Source organism: Echinops telfairi, unplaced genomic scaffold (genome assembly GCF_000313985.2).
Source record: "Echinops telfairi isolate 266 unplaced genomic scaffold, ASM31398v2 ScPeMD7_7469;HRSCAF=8507_0, whole genome shotgun sequence".
Lineage (NCBI taxonomy): Eukaryota > Metazoa > Chordata > Mammalia > Afrosoricida > Tenrecidae > Echinops > Echinops telfairi.
Genome location: NW_022111372.1, coordinates 34528367 through 34544781, shown reverse-complemented (window position 1 = coordinate 34544781; position 16415 = coordinate 34528367). Strand labels below are relative to the sequence as shown.

Genomic DNA, 16415 nt, shown 5'->3' with positions numbered 1-16415 from the left:
CTATTTTCGCTGCCTAAAGAACAGTCATTCTCAAGCTAAGTCTGGCATATATTTTGGGGAGACAACTTAAGAGAAATCCTTCTGTTCCTCACAACGTTTGTTTATTGAGGCAGTGCAATGTTAGCTCAACTCTCGTGGTATACAGCCTTCTATCTGTATCTCTGCGGGCCAGCCAGAGTATCTGTTCTTCTTTTCATCAGAGTGGTTGATCTGCATAACGGAAAGAAAAGATTTTCATTTATTCACTAGTCTAACGGACATTGAAGGTAAATAAAATCACATAAACAAAGTGGCCACCTAGAGAGGGGTTTGATTTAACTTACACTGTGGTGCTTGATCGCCTCCCAATTTGTTTTTTAATAATACTTGAACAATACTTAGGGAAGTTAACATAGTACTTTCAGATCAAACTTTCTGCACAGAGAGCTGCCCATTACAGTACACATCAGCCATTGCTGGCTCTTAAATTTTTGAAACACAACTATTCCAACTGCACTTTAATTGGGATGACTTCACCTATAAATAGCCACATTTGCCTAGCACAGGGTGGGAGACTCATCAATACCAGTGAACATCCCACGCCTCAACCAAGAGAAGCTGTTCTAGGCATCACATTAAAAAGGCCAACTCACTGCCCTCCAGTCAATTCTGACTCACGGCGAGCCTACAGGGCAGGGGAGAACTGCTCCTGTGGGTTTCCGCGACTGCAACTCTGTACCGGAGTAGGAAGCTTGTCTCACCCGCAGAATGGCTGGTGGCCGTCACATTAGTGATGAGTGAATTACATGTTTGAACAAATGTAGCAGGCTATTTAAAAAAAAAATTTCAGATGGTTGTTTCTATAAAAGGAACAAGTTGTGTATAGGGGTCTTAAATGTTTTATAGACAAAACAAAACAAAAACACAAAAACTGCACTAGAATCAAATTGTTCATCATCTTCTTCATCTTCGTCCTCTTCTCCCCTTGCCTCCCCACGCCCCACCTGACAGTTCTCCTCGGGGTTCCTGCTCAGTAAATGGGTGTTCATACTGAGCCAGGCTTTGGGCCCTGTAGATCTTCAATTATTTCACAGATAATGGAACACCTGAACGCAATGTTTAAGGATGCCCGATCCTTAATTGGCTATAACTTGAGCTGCTAACCACAAGGTTAGCAGATCGAGCTCACCAGTCACTTCAAGACTGCTCCTGTAAAGATTTAAGGTCTTGGAAACCTAAAGGGGCAGTGCTACTCTGTCCTGTAGGGCCACTATGAGCCTCAACGGGTTTAATAGCAGCGAGATGGTTCTTCTTTTGTTAACCTAACATTCACATAAAACAATAAGTATTTTAAACTTTAGAATTCTAGTTTTATATCTTTTCTTTTTTGTACCACGGCTTTATTGAAATATAATTCATATACCATAAAATTTACCCATATCCAATGCACAATTCAATGTTTTTAGTATATTTCAAGGGCTCTACCGCCATCAAGTCCTAGTGGTACAGTGGGTTAACTGTTGGGTTGCTAACTGCAAGGCTGGCAGTTCAAATCCACCAGCTCTGCCACGAGAGAGAGAAGAGGCTATCTGCTTCTGGAAAGATTTCCATTCTGGGAAGGTCCATGGAGTTCTACTTTGTCCTATAGGGAGTTGACTCCAAGGTAGTGGTCCCCCCACCCCCACCCTGTACAATCATCAACACAATTTATTCTAGAGTACTTTTATCATCTCCAACAAGAAATCTTGTACCCATTGGCAGCCACTTCGCATTGCCTGTCACTCTCCTGCTCCCTCTTCCTCCCTCCCCTGACCCAGATCTCAAACTCACTGCCATCGCATCATTTCCACTCAGCGCAGCCCTGATGGCAGTCACACTGCCCCTGTGGGTTCCAAGTCTGTCACTCTTGACGGCAGTGGAAAGCCTTATCTGTCCTCCTTGTTCCAGACTGAGGCAACCCCTACACTACTTCCTCTCACTGTGGCTTTGCCTAATCTAGATAGACCATAAAAATGGTATCAGACAATATGAAGGCAAATATTATGTTTGGCTTCTTTCACTTAAGATCATACTTTCGAGGTTTATCTATGAATCAGGGCTTTCGTTTTATGGCTATATAAAATTCCATGGTATCTATCTATACCACATTTTATGGCTCCCTAATCGGTTGACAAAGATTTGGGCTGTTTCCGTTTTGGGCAATAATAAATCATTCTGCCATGAACATCTGCGTATATGCTTTTGTATGAATGTTTCTTTCTCTTGAGTAGAAGCTTCTTCTCTAGAAGTAGCATTGCTGGGTCAGATGAGCACTCTGGGTTTAACCTTTTTTTCTTTTCTTTTTTATTAAGTACTTTTATTGGGGCTCTTACTTCTCTTATCACAATCCATACATTTATCCATTGTGTCAAGCACATTTGTACATATGCTGCCATCATCATTTTCAAAGCATTTTCTTTCCACTTGAGTCCTTGATATCCGCTCCTCATTTTCCCCTTCCTCCCCCACCCACCCTCCCTCCTGAACCCGTTAAGTTATAGATTATTTTCATATCGTACATTGTCCTCTGTCGCCCTTCACCCACTTTTCTGTTGTTTGTCCCCCTGGGAGGGGGTTATATGTCGATCCTTGTGATTGATTCCCCCCTCTCCCCCCACCTTCCCCTTATCCTCCTGGTATCTCTATTCTCATTGTTGGCCCAGAGGGGTTTATCTATCCTGGATTCCCTGTGTTTTGGGCTCTTATCTGTAGCAGTGTGCATGTTCTGGTCTAATCCCATTGTAAGGTAGAATTGAGGTCATGATAGTGGGGGGAAGGAAGCATTAAAGAACTAAAGGAAAGTTGCGTGTTTCATTGGTGCTATACTGCACCCTGATTGGCTCATCTCTTCCTTGTGACCCTTCTGTGTGGGGATGTCCAGTTATCTACAGATGGGCTATGGGTCTCCACTCCACGCCACCCCCTCCCCCGTTCACACTGGGTAAGATTTTTTTGTTCTGAGTCTTAGATGCCTGATACATGATCCCATTGACACCTCATGATCACACAGGCTGGTGTGCTTCTTCCATGTGGGCTTTGTTGCTTCTCAGCTAGATGGCTGCTTGTTTACCTTCAGGTCTTTAAGACCCCAGACACTATATCTTTTGATAGCCGGGCACATCCGCTTCCTTCACCACATTTGCTTATGCACCAGTTTTGTCTTCAGCGATTGTGTCGGGAAGGTGAGCATCTCAGAATGCTGGATTACTAGAACACTCCCTTGTATTTATCTGTATTTTGGAATGTAGCTACCCTACGGGTGTGAAGTGGGGTTCATTATATTTTTGATTTGTATTTCCCTGAATGCTGATGGTGTGAGCATCTTTTTATGTGCTTATTGATCATTAATATATACTCTTCGGAAAGCTGTCTCTTTAGTTATTTGTTTGTTTTACTCGGTAAGTTGTAGAGTTCTTTGAAGACAAATAACCCAAGTCCCTTATCAATATATTAATTGAAAATAATTTTTCCCCTCCATGGATTGTCTATATTTTATTGTTGTCCTTTGAGGCACAAAAATTTTTAGTTTAATAATGTCCAATTTATGTATATTTTCTTTTTTTGTTCTTCTGGGAACATGTATAAGAATCCATTGCCTAATCAAAGGTTATGGAGAGTTATACCTATGGGTTTTCCTAAAAGTTAAAAATAACTCTAGCTCTTCCATTTGTTATCTTCTGAGGTAATTTTTGTATATTGGGTGAGGTAGGGATCCAATTTTATTCTTTGTATGTGGCGATCTAATCCCAGCACCCGTTGTTGAAAAGACAAATCTCTCTCTCTCGTTGAGTGGTCTGGGAACTCTAGTCAAAATTAATCGACTGTGAATATAAGGGTTTGTTTCTGAATTTTCAATTCTATTTCATTCATCGATAATATGTCTTTACAAAAGTAGCCCACTATCTTTGTTACTGTGACTTTTTAGTAAATTTTGATATTGGTAAATGGGATTCTCCTTTGCTATTCTTAGGATTGTTTTGGCTTTTCTGTATCCTTTGATTTCCTATACAAATTTTAGGACTAGTCTGTTCATTTCTGTTGATCCAATTGGGATTTTGATAGAGATTATATTTAATTTATAGATCAATTTGGGACCACTGACAGCTTAACAATATTAAACCTTTTGGTCTGTTAACATGGGAATGCCTTTCGGATTTCACAGTTCATTAGTTTATTCTTAAATATTGTTATTCTGGTGACATACTGGTTATACCTTGGGCTGTGATATGCAAGGTCAGCAGTTCAAAACCATCAGCTGCTCTGTGGGAGAAAGATAAGACTGTCTACTCCCATAAAGAGTTTTATCTTAAAACAAAAACAAAAAACAAACATGCAAACAAATGTTTCTAAGAGTTATGTCTTGGAAACCCCAGGGGTAGTGCTACCCTGTATGGTCGCTATGAATCAGAATTGACTTGATGGTAGTGAAGTTTTTTTGTTTTATTGTTATTCTTAACAATATAGAATTATATTCTTAATTCATTTTTGGATCGTATTGTAAGTGTATATAAATACAATTCATTTTTATATGTTGTCTTGTATTCTGTAACTTTGCTGAGGTGTCATTAAAAGTTTATTTTTTTAGTGGATTTTTTGGGCAGGCTTTCTAAATACAAGATCATGTTATCTGCAAATAAACACAGTTTTGCTTCTTTGTTTTTTCTGTTTCAATCTGGATGCTCTTTATTTCTGTTTCTTGCCTAATTCCCTGGCTAGACCCTACAGAACAATATTGAACAGACATTTTAAAAGGAGACCTTATCTTTGTCTTGTTCTGGATCTTAGAGGGAAAGTAGTCAGTCTTATGCCATTAAGTGTGATGTTTTTGTTTTTTTTTAAAAATAGAGACTCTTTATCAGGTTGAGAAAGAAAGAAAAATATCAGGTTATTCACATGAATGAGTGTTGAATTTTTTCCAATCCTTTTTGAAATGCTTGGGTGAACATGATGATAATATGTTCTGTATTAGTCTAGGTACTTTGGAGAAACAAATCCACAGCAACTCATGTATAAGAGAGAGGTTTATGTAAAGAAAATGTGCATCACGAAAACATCCCAACCCAATGCTGCCCAAGCCCACAAGTCCAACATTGACCCATTAACCCAACACCAGTCCACAAAGTCCTCCACCTCACAAAACAGAGGCAAAGATGCCGACTGCAGGAGGAAAGCCGAGTCAGTAAACGAATAAGCATCTAAGCACTAGCAGGGGTCTCCACACGGCTGCTCCAGCACCCAGGGCTGCATCAGGATAGGTCCATGTGGCTTTTCCTTGGGGATGTCTGGTAGGAAGTCAATATTGTAAGCAGAAGCAGGGAACTGCTAAGGCAGCTGCACCCTGGTGTGACCATCACAAAACAAGAGACACAAGAACTAGAAAGGCGAGGCTCACCATCCATTTATCCCTCTGCCTTTCAATTAGCCCCACATGTGATTATTGGCCAGGTTGGCATAATTAACTAACTCATCTGCCAAGAGGGAAATTAGAAAAAAAAAAGTGTGAGTATGTGTGTAAACAGGACAACCCAGTGAGAAGTCTGACAGGTTGTTTATGTTGTTGAATGTCAAGATGATGATCTAATATGCAAACCTCTACCTAATTCACAATAACACACCACACACACACACACACACACACACACACACACACACAACTTCTTTTACCTTGGGGCCTTTGTCCCTGGCCGCAGGGAAACAACCCTTAGAATATTTTGGCTACACTGGCTACACTTGAGAGTGTGTCTAGGACCCCATCTGGTAACCAACCTGACTGAGGTTTGAGCAAACTTCCTGAAGGAGAGCATTCTGCAAAGACAGCTTCCTGGGGAGGGATATGCTCTCTGCTTTGGGTACCTTGCCATGCCTTGCTGGAGAACTTCATGTTATTCCTGAGTTGTATCCTGCTCTGCCTGCCTGCCTATGTCTAAAATTCTGAGTTGTACCCTTTATCTTAATAAATCACATAACTGTAAGCAGAGCCTAGGAATTCTGGGTAGATTTCAGTGAATTGCTAAGCTCCGCAGAGAACTAGAAAGCATGTGTGGGGACAGAAGCTGCTAATGTCAGAAAATGGAGACAATGGAAATTGGAGTTACACTTAGCCTTCACCTCCTAGGAATCAACTTTGTGCTGATTCTCACTCTCATGAAATGACTCATTCAACTCTTTTAGTAATGGACAATCACTTTAAAGTGATACATGCCGGCAAGAAAGGTGAAATCCACTTTAGAATATCCGTTCTCACCCAAACATCTGTTCTTGGAAAGAACATAGGAGAGCAGGGATCACCGCTGCTACCCCTTTTGCAATTTAAGAGAGCGTTTGCTTACCAAACCAACCCATTGCCACCTAGTCATTCTGGTTCATGGTGACACTATAGGGCAGGGTGGACCTGCCCCTGTGAATTTCTGAGACTGTAACTTTTACGGGAGTAAAAAGTCTTGTTTTCTCCTGAGGAGTGGTTGGTGGTTTCAAACTGCTGACCTTTCGATTATCAACACAACTATGCCCCCAGGGCTCCTAAGGTGACCAGATTTTAACACTGGTAAAGCGGGACACCAGTGGAACACCATTGATAAAACTCATATCCTGGCGAAATAGCCACATGGCAGCCGAAAACTGTATACCCTAGTTTGTTGTGCATTCTTTCCAAAAATCGGGACTTTTTAAAAATGCCGCGGGACGTGGGGAAAATTGTTAAAAAGTGGGACATCTAGTCACCCTATTAATAGTGAACCTATCCATTGGGACCTTCACACCTGATTTAACCCTTTCATAACCAAATTACTTCCTGCTGTGACTTTTTTGGGAAGGAGACCAGGCCTTCTCAGTAATGGAAGTTTGTTTTTTTTAAATCGTTTGATTAGGGGCTCACACAACTCTTATCACAGTCCATACATACGTCAATTGTGTAAAGCACATTAGTACATTCATTGCCCTCATCATTCTCAAAACATCTCTCCACTTGAGCAGCTTCCCAAGAACCAAACCAGCCAAACAAAAAGCAAACACAATGCCAATGAGTCAATGCTGACTCCTATCAACCCGACAGGGCAGGGTAGAAGTGCCCCAGTGAGTTTCTGAGGCTGTAACTCTTTAGGGGAGTAGAGAGCCCATCTTCCTTTTGTGGAGTGGCTGGTGGTTTCAAACTGCAGACCTTGCGGATCGAGCCCAATGCGTTAACATATGCAACCAGGGCTCCTTTACCCACGGAGCCTGAAAATGTTGGTGGGTGGTATGCGAAGGTAAACAGACAAAGTATTGGTCAAAAGTAAGCAGGAAAAGTACCCATGCAAAATTCTAAGAACGTTCATTATGCAAAACTATCTAAAGAGAAGCTACTGCTTCTTGGCAAGTCCCCCATCGAGGCCTCCATGCCTCTGCGGGCAGTGCTTCCGTTCGGCAGGGTCGGGTCCTGGCAGCGGGTTTTGGTGGAAGCTTCAGCACTCTTCAGGTTACACCACATCACAGGGCAGGGCAGCATCCTCGAGGGATGTGATCGCGTGATCATTTGAAACGTCGTTTGCGTCTACGGAACACACAGAAGCCTGGGGGTACCCGCTCGGACGGAAGGGCGGATGCCATAAGGGTGCCCAGGGAATTCTCCGAGCGCAGTCCTTGCTACTCTCCCAGAATGATGGGGGCATTGTTGTGATGGGGTCAAAAACCAACCAACAAACCCGGGCATACCTCTCTTGGTCTTTTTCTCACCATTCAAGTTTTCTCTCTTTTACAAAACCTTCATTCTAATAAGCTGCCCTGATTGTCTATCTGTCAAGAGTATCACCCTGTTGGTGTCCGGTGCCATCAAGTCGGCTCTGACCCATACGACCCTGTGAACAACAGAACTAACCACTGCCTGGGCCTGGGCCGCCCTCACAGGTTCCCTTCGCCTGAGCCCATTGTCGCAGCCGCTGTGTCCGCCCGTCTCCTTGCGGGCCTTCTTGTCCTCGCTGTCCCTGCGCTTCACCAAGCACGGCGTCCTTGTCCAGGGACCGTTCTCTCTGACATGGCCAAAGAAGTTAAGCTCTGATACCATCATCCCTTGAATCCCCGAGACAGAAGTCACTGTTTTGATTGAACCTCGGCCCCCCCCCCTTGCTGCCCCCACATATCATACAGTTTAATGGTTCAATCATATTAAGCCTTGTGAAATCATCACCACCATTTCAGAATATTTTCTTCTTGTTGTGTTCGCTCCCCATTCCTCCCTGAAGGCACGTTGCCCTGCCTCTAGACAATTATCTGCTTCTGTAGATCTCCCTATCCTAGATTTCATATAAAGAAAACCACACAAACACAAACAGGAAGCAAACGAACAAACAAGAAGGGTCAACAACAATGACTAGACAAAACACAGAAAAACTTCCATTGAAAAGAAAGCATAAAATATTAAAAACTGTAACTGCTTTAAAATGGGTCAAAAGGGAGACCAAATGATAAGGTTTTAACCTAATTACAACTGCCGGGATCAGTTTTACAATGCTCTCTGTCTGATAGCAAGGCTATTCACATCTCCAGCCTAGTGCCGAGGGGATTCACCAAAGGCTTGATCCATGGGGGGGCCCTGCAAATGCATGGTGAGGATCCACTGTCATTCACAGCCTTCTGAAAACCAGCTGTTCAGAATTTTAGCACTGACCCAGTCAGGTTCCTCCTTCAGATTTGTCTTTTATTATTTACAAACCTTGGAAGGAACCCTGAGACAAAGACAGTGTATTACAGAAGAATCTGTGTGCAGCCAACCACTGATTATAGCAACATGGCTTGCTTGGAATAAACCCATGCACATATGAACTAAAACCCCAGTAAAAATAGCAATGTTTTTTAATGTACTCTCATGTGCCCCCTGGGTCACAAAAGGGTCAAGCGGGATTTAAGGCTTCTTAAATCAGATGTTCTGATCGTCCGGCTACCTCACAAGGTAGGTGAGGAACAATATTGCTGGTAATAAAAGTAATAGAATTAGTAAGCAGGTGCTAACACATAGGAGTTATGGTGGCACACTGGATTTGCAATTATAGCAAGGTCAGTGGTTCGGATCCACCAGTCACTCCCTGGGAGCAAGATGAGACTTTCTGCTCCTTTCAAGATTTACAGTCTCAAAAACACAAAGGGACAGTTCTACTCTGTCCTATAGGGCGACTGTGAGTTGAAACGGATTGATGGCAGTGGGTAACTCAGGAGCATTTCCCTACATGCCACGGTGGCCCTGACTGTCAGTAGTAGCCCGGCCTGCTGGGCCTGGGGACCTGAGACTGTGCAGGCTGGAAGGAGGAGGGTGGGTGGGAAGGCGAGGGAGGGAATGAGGCGGGGCAGTTGGGGAACGAGCAGAGATATTGGAAGGGACCTTTAGGGGGCCATTTATATGTGTACATGGTAAATACAATATAGGCAACAAAGCACTTGACATTTCACCAGGCTTCATGCATACAGTTCACTGACTTTAATTACGTTCATCATATTGTTTACTTATCGTGCTCATCCAGTTCAGAATTAAATCACTACCCTTTACAGAAGCTCAGGGTCTGGTCAACATTGAATCCCTCCCCCCCACCCCTCCCATGGCCTGCGAATGGACTTTGAGCTCTAGATTCTTGCCCCTTCTGGACAATTGCTAGAAGTGGGCCCCAGTGCTAGTTTCCCCTCTGCGGTTGACTTATATTGCACTCAGCAGGTGGTTTCTGAGGCACACTGCAGAGGGGTCTCTCTTGGGCTGGACGGACAGACCATGTTCAGGGCACACATTCACTGTTGGTGGTTACTCAGGAGTGAGGAGTTCTGAGATGCGCACTGGTCTGCTGGGGGATGTTTCCATGAGCACATGTACACAGGGCTCCCTGACCTCCTGTAATGGAAGTCTTGGGCTTCCCATCTTCCTTGTGCAAGAAGCCCTTGGCCAAGAATTCCAATTTAATTGGCCCACCAGGACCTGGGCTTGAGTCTTTTAAAAAGAGACCCAGGCTGGGAAGGGCAGTGTTTGCCCATCAGTGCACAGGAGTCTGTGTTGGGGGTGTGTTGGTGGGGAAGCCCTGGAAAAACCCAGCTACTCTGCAGTGCACAGCTCTGCTGGGTCGGGTTCTCAACGGCCCAGGTGTTTCTCTCATTCAGTCCACAGTGATCCTTCTGAGATGGGGCAACCATATCCATTCTCATTGGTGATGATGTTTGAGGCACAGAGAAGTGGAAAGACTGCCTCAAGACCACACAGCTAATTAAGTAAAGCCTGCAGGGGGTGTGTGTGTGTGTCTATATGTCACCTGAACACACTGGGGCTGAGGGGGAAGATGAACCTGTGGGATACTCTGCTCAGGACAGCCAAGGACATGGGTGGCACAGTGACATGTGTGCACGCCACAGCTGCTGGACCTGAAACTCTCACTGCCTGCGCGGGTCAGGGCACTGAGTCCCAGAGAGGTGAGGGGACTCATTCCGACCACACGTGCCCCACTGGCAAACTTAACTCTGGGATTCCAGGGAATGCATCCCTCACTAGTTAGGACTGACCTGTGAGGTCCCGAGCAGGCACCAATGTGTCCAGACCCAGGGGTTAGTCAGGAGGACTCCAGGCTAGGCCTGTGGCCAAGGACTCCCAGCACTGTCTGCAGGGCATACAAGGGCAGAGGAGGTACAAACAGAGTCTTACAAAGCAGGCTAAAGTAGTGATGGTCTCTGGGGCGCTGGAAAACCAGCAGAGAAAGTATCTGAGAAGTCCCAGGATCCCTCTGAGGCGCCAGTCACCAGCGTTCTGGCTATTTGGCTTGCACAGGAGTTGCCTCATTGGCACCTCCTCCTCCACCCGGAGCCCTCTTGCCAACAAAACGATGTGTAGATGCTGGTGTTTGTTGTCTCCCTTTCTGAACCTGTAGCCTGACAGCATAAGGGGTAGGGGCTGGGACCCCCCAGTCTCAGCCTGAAATCAGAGGCAATCTCTTGGATTTTGAACTCAAAGGAAAGGAGGACCTTATCTCACTAAGGTCTGGAGTGGGGGGTCTTGAACTTTGACTCATAGTTGCCGTTGAGTCACCTCAAAGTCACAGCAACCTCACTCGCACGGACAGCAAAAGGAGACCTGGCCCGGTCCTGACACGCCTCCACCATCATTCGTCGGTGTGAGGCCACTGTGGCAGCCACCATGCTTATCCGCCTCCTGGAGGGCTTCCCTCATTTTCACTGACCCTCTGCTTTACCAAACATGGCGGCCTTTGCTAGTGTTATCACAATGCATGTTATCACATACATGCATAGTGTTATCACATACATGCATGCATACATGCATCCATTGTGTCAAGCACATTTGTACATTTGATGACATCATCATTCTCAAAACATTTTCTTTCTACTTGAACCCTTGGTATCAGCTCATTTCCCCCCCTCCTTCTCCCACCCTCCCTCCCTAATGAACCCTTGATAAGTTATAGATTATTATTATTTTGTCATGTCTTATACTGTCCGACATCTCCCTTCACCCACTTTTCTGTTGTCCGTCCCCTGGGAGGGGGCTATATGTAGATCCTTGTGATTGGTTTCCCCTTTCAACCCCACCTTACCCTTACCCTCCTAGTACTGCTACTCTCATTATTGGTCCCAAGGGGTTCATCATTCCTGGATTCCCTGTGTTTCCAGTTTTTATTTGTATCAATATATCCTCTGGTCTAACAGGATTTGTAAGGTAGAATTGGGATCATGATAGTTGGGGCAGGAAGCATTAAAGAAATAGAGAAAAGTTGTATGCTTCCTCAGTGCTATACTGCACCCTGACTAGCTCATCTCCTCCTCGCCACCCTTCTGTAAGGGGATGTCCAGTTGCCTACAGATGGGCTTTGGGTCCCCACTCTGCACTTCCCCTCATCACGATATGATTTTTTGTTCTTTGATGCCTGATAACTGCTCCTATCGACACCTCTTGATCACACATGCTGGTGTGCTTCTTTTATGTGGGGTTTGTTGCTTCTGAGCTAGATGGTCGCTTGTTTACCTTCAAGCCTCCAGATGCTATATCTTTTGATAGCCAGGCACCATCAGCTTTCTTCACCACTTTTGCTTATGCATCTGCTTTGTCTTCAGCAATTGTGTCGGGAAGGTGAGTATCATGGAATGCCAGTTTAATAGAACAAAGTGTTCTTGCATTGAGGGAGTACTTGAGTGAAAGCCCAATGTCTATCTGGTACCTTAATACTAAACATATAAATATATGCACATAGATCTATTTCCCCATCATCATATATAAATATATTAACATGCCTGTATTTAGACCTCTATAAATGCTCTTTGCCTCACAGTTCCTTCCTCTATTTCCTTTTACTTTCCTCTTGTCTCACTATCATGTTCAGCCTTCATTTGGGTTTTAGTAATTCCTCTCGGTTACATTGCCCTTGATCAAGCCCCCCAGGCCTCCTACACCCTCCTTGCCATCGAATTTAGATCACTTGTTGTTTTTGGGTTTAACACTCACTTCCTTTCCCTGCCTGTCTCCCAGGTCCCCCCTGAAAACAGTCAGTCCCGTTGTTTTCTCCTCCAGCTTGTTTAACAAGCCTATCGTATCTAGATAGACCTGCAGAGATAATAATATGCACAAAAAACAAGACAGAGCAAAACAAACCAACAAAAGAAAAGAAGACAACAACAAAAAATAAAAAAGGAAAAGCCTGTTAATAGTTCAAGCTCTTTTTGTTGACCTTTAGACGTGTTTTCTGGTCGATTCTGATGGGGTGCCATGCCATGGCCCCAAAGTCTAGTTTTGGTGTTCCCTGAGGACTTTGTTGCTCTGTTGCCCTTGCTGTTCAATTGCACACCCTTAGTGTTTCGCCTCAGTGTGGTGGGGTCAGATAAGGTGCAATTTCCGCACTGTTGTCCAGTGTTGTCCCCCATAGCGCCATGGGTCAGTGACAGACGTCGTGTCTCATAGTGGGGCCAGTCATATGATCCTCTCTGTGCATTGGCTGCTCTGAGCAGGGATATCGTCCTCAAGGCTTGGTGGGCCAGGATGTGCTCTACTCTTTCTTTCTCTTCCTTAATTTGTTCCTGTGTGCGCTGATCAGACACGTCTCTCTCCCTGAACTGTAGTTTCAGTGCTGTCCTCGGAAGTGAATACTTCTGGGGGGAGGGTGGGGTGTCCATGTAGTTGGGATTGGTGCCAGCCCCTCAAACCTCTCTATTGGTTTCCTGCTTCATGCCAGTATGTTGCATTCACATCTTAGAGCACCCGGTTGAAGTCGGGTCCCTCTTTCCTTGGTTTCATGGGGTTTTAAGTGGAAGTAGATCACCAGGCCTCTCCCGTGTGGGCTCATGCCTCCATGCTTTTGATTAGTAGCTGAATGTTTAACTGTTGACACCACTTTGGAACTCCAAACCACCCAGACAGAGGTGAAACGGATGCAGAAGAACAGGGAGACGCAGGAGGGAGAGTGTCGGCGACAGTCTGTTAGAAAAGCATAGGCCATTGGAGTTTGTACTTTTAAAAAGACTTGGGAATTTTTCAGCTTCAGCTCAGCACCTTTCTACTGCTGGAAGAGGGACAAGTTTCTGAATGCCTTATGATGGACCGACCACGTTCCGTCAGATAGCATGCCAAGGACCCACCACGTGGAAGGCAGAAGTCTGCCACGGTTTACCAGTTGCTGCGGAGCTGACTCTAATATATGGTGACCTCACTTGGAGGAGAGTAGACTTGTGCTCTAAGGTTTTCAATGGATGCTCTTTTTTTTCCCTTCAGAAATACATTGCCAGGCCTTTCTCTGAGGCACTTCCGAGCACATTCACATGGCCACCTTCCAGTGGGCAGTCATCAAGAGGGTTGGCCATTTACACCAACCAGGGTCCCCTTTCTCCAATTTAGGAAGGAGGACGTGAGGGCATGGGTGTTCAATGGTAAAATTCCTGCCTTTCATAAGGGACACTTAGGTCCGATTCCCAGTGAACCCACCTCATACACAGCCACCAGCCATCTGTCAGTGGAGGCCCATGTGTCCATGTGTAGAAAGGGTTTTGTGGGTGTTTCCTGACTAAGACAGCTGATGATCCACTGGGCAGCTCGCTCGCTGCCTGAAAACCAACCCATGAAAACCTCTATGGGTCACAACAGTGAATTCTGCCACGAGTCTGTCATGGAGATGGCACAGGACCAGGCCGCCGTTTTTGCAATGTGCATTCATTGCCCTGCCATGAGTTGGAGACCCACTTGATGGTGGCTGACCACAGTGGGGGTGGCTATCCAGGCATAGCGCGCTTGAGAACTTGCCCAGGGCACACAGAGTGAGCAGGGAGACAGTACGCAAACCCAGGCACCCCTGCTGGGCCCTCCCAGCAGCCCCTCCACTGTGCAGACACGTCTGCAGGTGGCAAGTGCAGTAACCATTTCCCATCATACCCAGTCCTATGGAGGCAAGTGTGACTCTCGGTGATCACAGCGTGTAGGGCACTGCTGTTTGTGGGAAGACGACTCACCTTTTCTCTCTGAATGCCAGTAGGAAGTTCAACGCCCTTTGCAGCAAGAAATACCCAACTTGACCTGAATTTCATGTTCTGGACTTCTTTACTTCCCAGTGCTCTGAGGGCCTCCTTGGCGTCATCCTTCATCCTGGAGAGCAGAGGGGAAGGCATGTGACTGTCTCTTCCAGGGAGGATCCTGTGTTATGTATGTGCTTGTTCCTGCACGGATTTCCCAAAAGCCTCCTTTGGTGCCTGCTAGGAAGATGGCTGGCCCACAAGCTGGTTGGATTTTAAGGGTTAATACCAATGAGCAAAGTAAGAAAGTATGCATTTTCGTGCAAAAGCCTCCCCTTCCTCCCCCTTCTAAGGCCTTAAACTTAGAGGAACTCATTACTGTAAATTCTTTTGTCTTGTTTAAAATCGATGTACATATTTTTGAAGGCAAAAAAAGGAGTTCCCTTTTCTTTTGAACCAACCTTATTTCAGCATCATTTCCTGGAGAACATCATGACCTAGTTTTATAAGCTGGGGCTGCTCAGAGCCTGATGTCAATATGGCGGTACCTGACTCCCAGTTTCAAACCCACTCCTACGTAACTGATAGGAGCAATGGAATTTCCCTTTGGAGAAAGGTAACCAGTAAACCTAGGTGGCCTCTCCAATTTCTAGGTAGATGGAGGAGCCCATTTTGAGCGAGCAAAGGAAGGGGCAGAAAGGACATAAAAAGAACCAGGGCAGATTGTTCCCTAGGTGAGTTCAATCAGAGCTTTTCTAAGCATGCGCCAAAGATTTGTTAGATGTGGCAAGATGCTCAGGGAACAGAGGGGGTGGGGGTGGGGGGGCGCTGAGCCCTGGAAGAGTAGTGGGTTACACATTGGGCTGCTAACTGCAAGGCTAGCAGTTTGAAACTTCTGTCTGCTCCTACAGAGAACGATGACGCTTTCTCTTCCCGTAGAGAAACCCACGGGGCAGTGTTAGTCTGTCCTATAAGACTACTATGATTCAGAACCGACTAGATGGTAATGTGGTTTTGTTTGTTTTTCCGTTTGTTTGAGAGGTCCAACAACTTTGGAATTCTGTGTTCTGAAGTTCCATCTTGGAAATTCATAATGCGAACAGGCAATCTGAGGTTCTTAGAAGCTCAGTAGTGAAGGCATACATGCTTACTTAGCAGAACACACCTTGAGAAACATACAACTAAGTCACACTTCTCCTTAGTACTATCACTGCATATGTTATAAATGCATGCTCATATGTATAAATGTGTATGTGTATGGGGGAGCATGTTGGCATTTATTTATCCTTCATTTTCTCCTTGTACTGAGATGTTTTCCCTCGATTTCTTTTTACATTTATGTGACATTTTCCTAGCTGGGCACTGCTTTTCCATCCTAATTCTCATCAACTGTGGCATCATCCTGTTACCTGGCAATATTCCCTAAATGTGGTAGTTATATAATCTGTTGTCAATTTGAAAGGATTAAGAGTGAAGGGGTGGAGTTTAGTCTGTCAATCAGGTCACAGCTTGATGACCTCATTTGGAAGTGCTAAGGAGATAAATACCTCACTGGAGGAAGGACGCACACTGACTCCCTGGGAGACCCTCTAGCTGAGAAGACAAATGGAGCTACACTAGTGCCCTGAGCTGGAGGAGCCATGTAGAGACCCCTGCCAGCGCTGAGATGCTTACACCACCACTGGATCCACAAGACTTTCAACCCACTGGCCTGTGATCTTCCATCATTTGGCATCATTGTATGTGTTTCGTGAGCCTGAAGAGGACTTTACAGATTGGTATCAGACATATGGGTTAATATCAGACTTATGGACTTGATCTGGACTGGGCTGGGGCATTTTCTCAATATTCAATTGCTCTTCTATATATATATAAAGCTCTTTCTTATACACATGAATGCCTCTCTGGATTTGTTTCTCTAGTTTACCCAGACTAAAAGTCTACTGTTTATA

General features: G+C 45.0%; 1 protein-coding gene across 5 annotated transcripts in view; it reads right to left on the bottom strand.

Moving 5' to 3' along the window:
- Nucleotides 1-79: 79 nt before the first annotated feature.
- FAM3B (FAM3 metabolism regulating signaling molecule B) overlaps nucleotides 80-16415 on the bottom strand; it is a 96115-nt gene continuing 79779 nt past the window's right edge. For all 5 annotated transcript variants that reach the window (XM_045284762.1, XM_045284760.1, XM_045284761.1 and 2 more), the window contains 2 exons: nucleotides 14464-14596; nucleotides 80-210 (listed from right to left, as the gene is read on the bottom strand). In XM_045284762.1, coding sequence (XP_045140697.1) covers nucleotides 121-210; nucleotides 14464-14596 — 223 coding nt within the window. In that variant the 3' untranslated portion in view covers nucleotides 80-120. The remainder of the gene's footprint in view (nucleotides 211-14463; nucleotides 14597-16415) is intronic.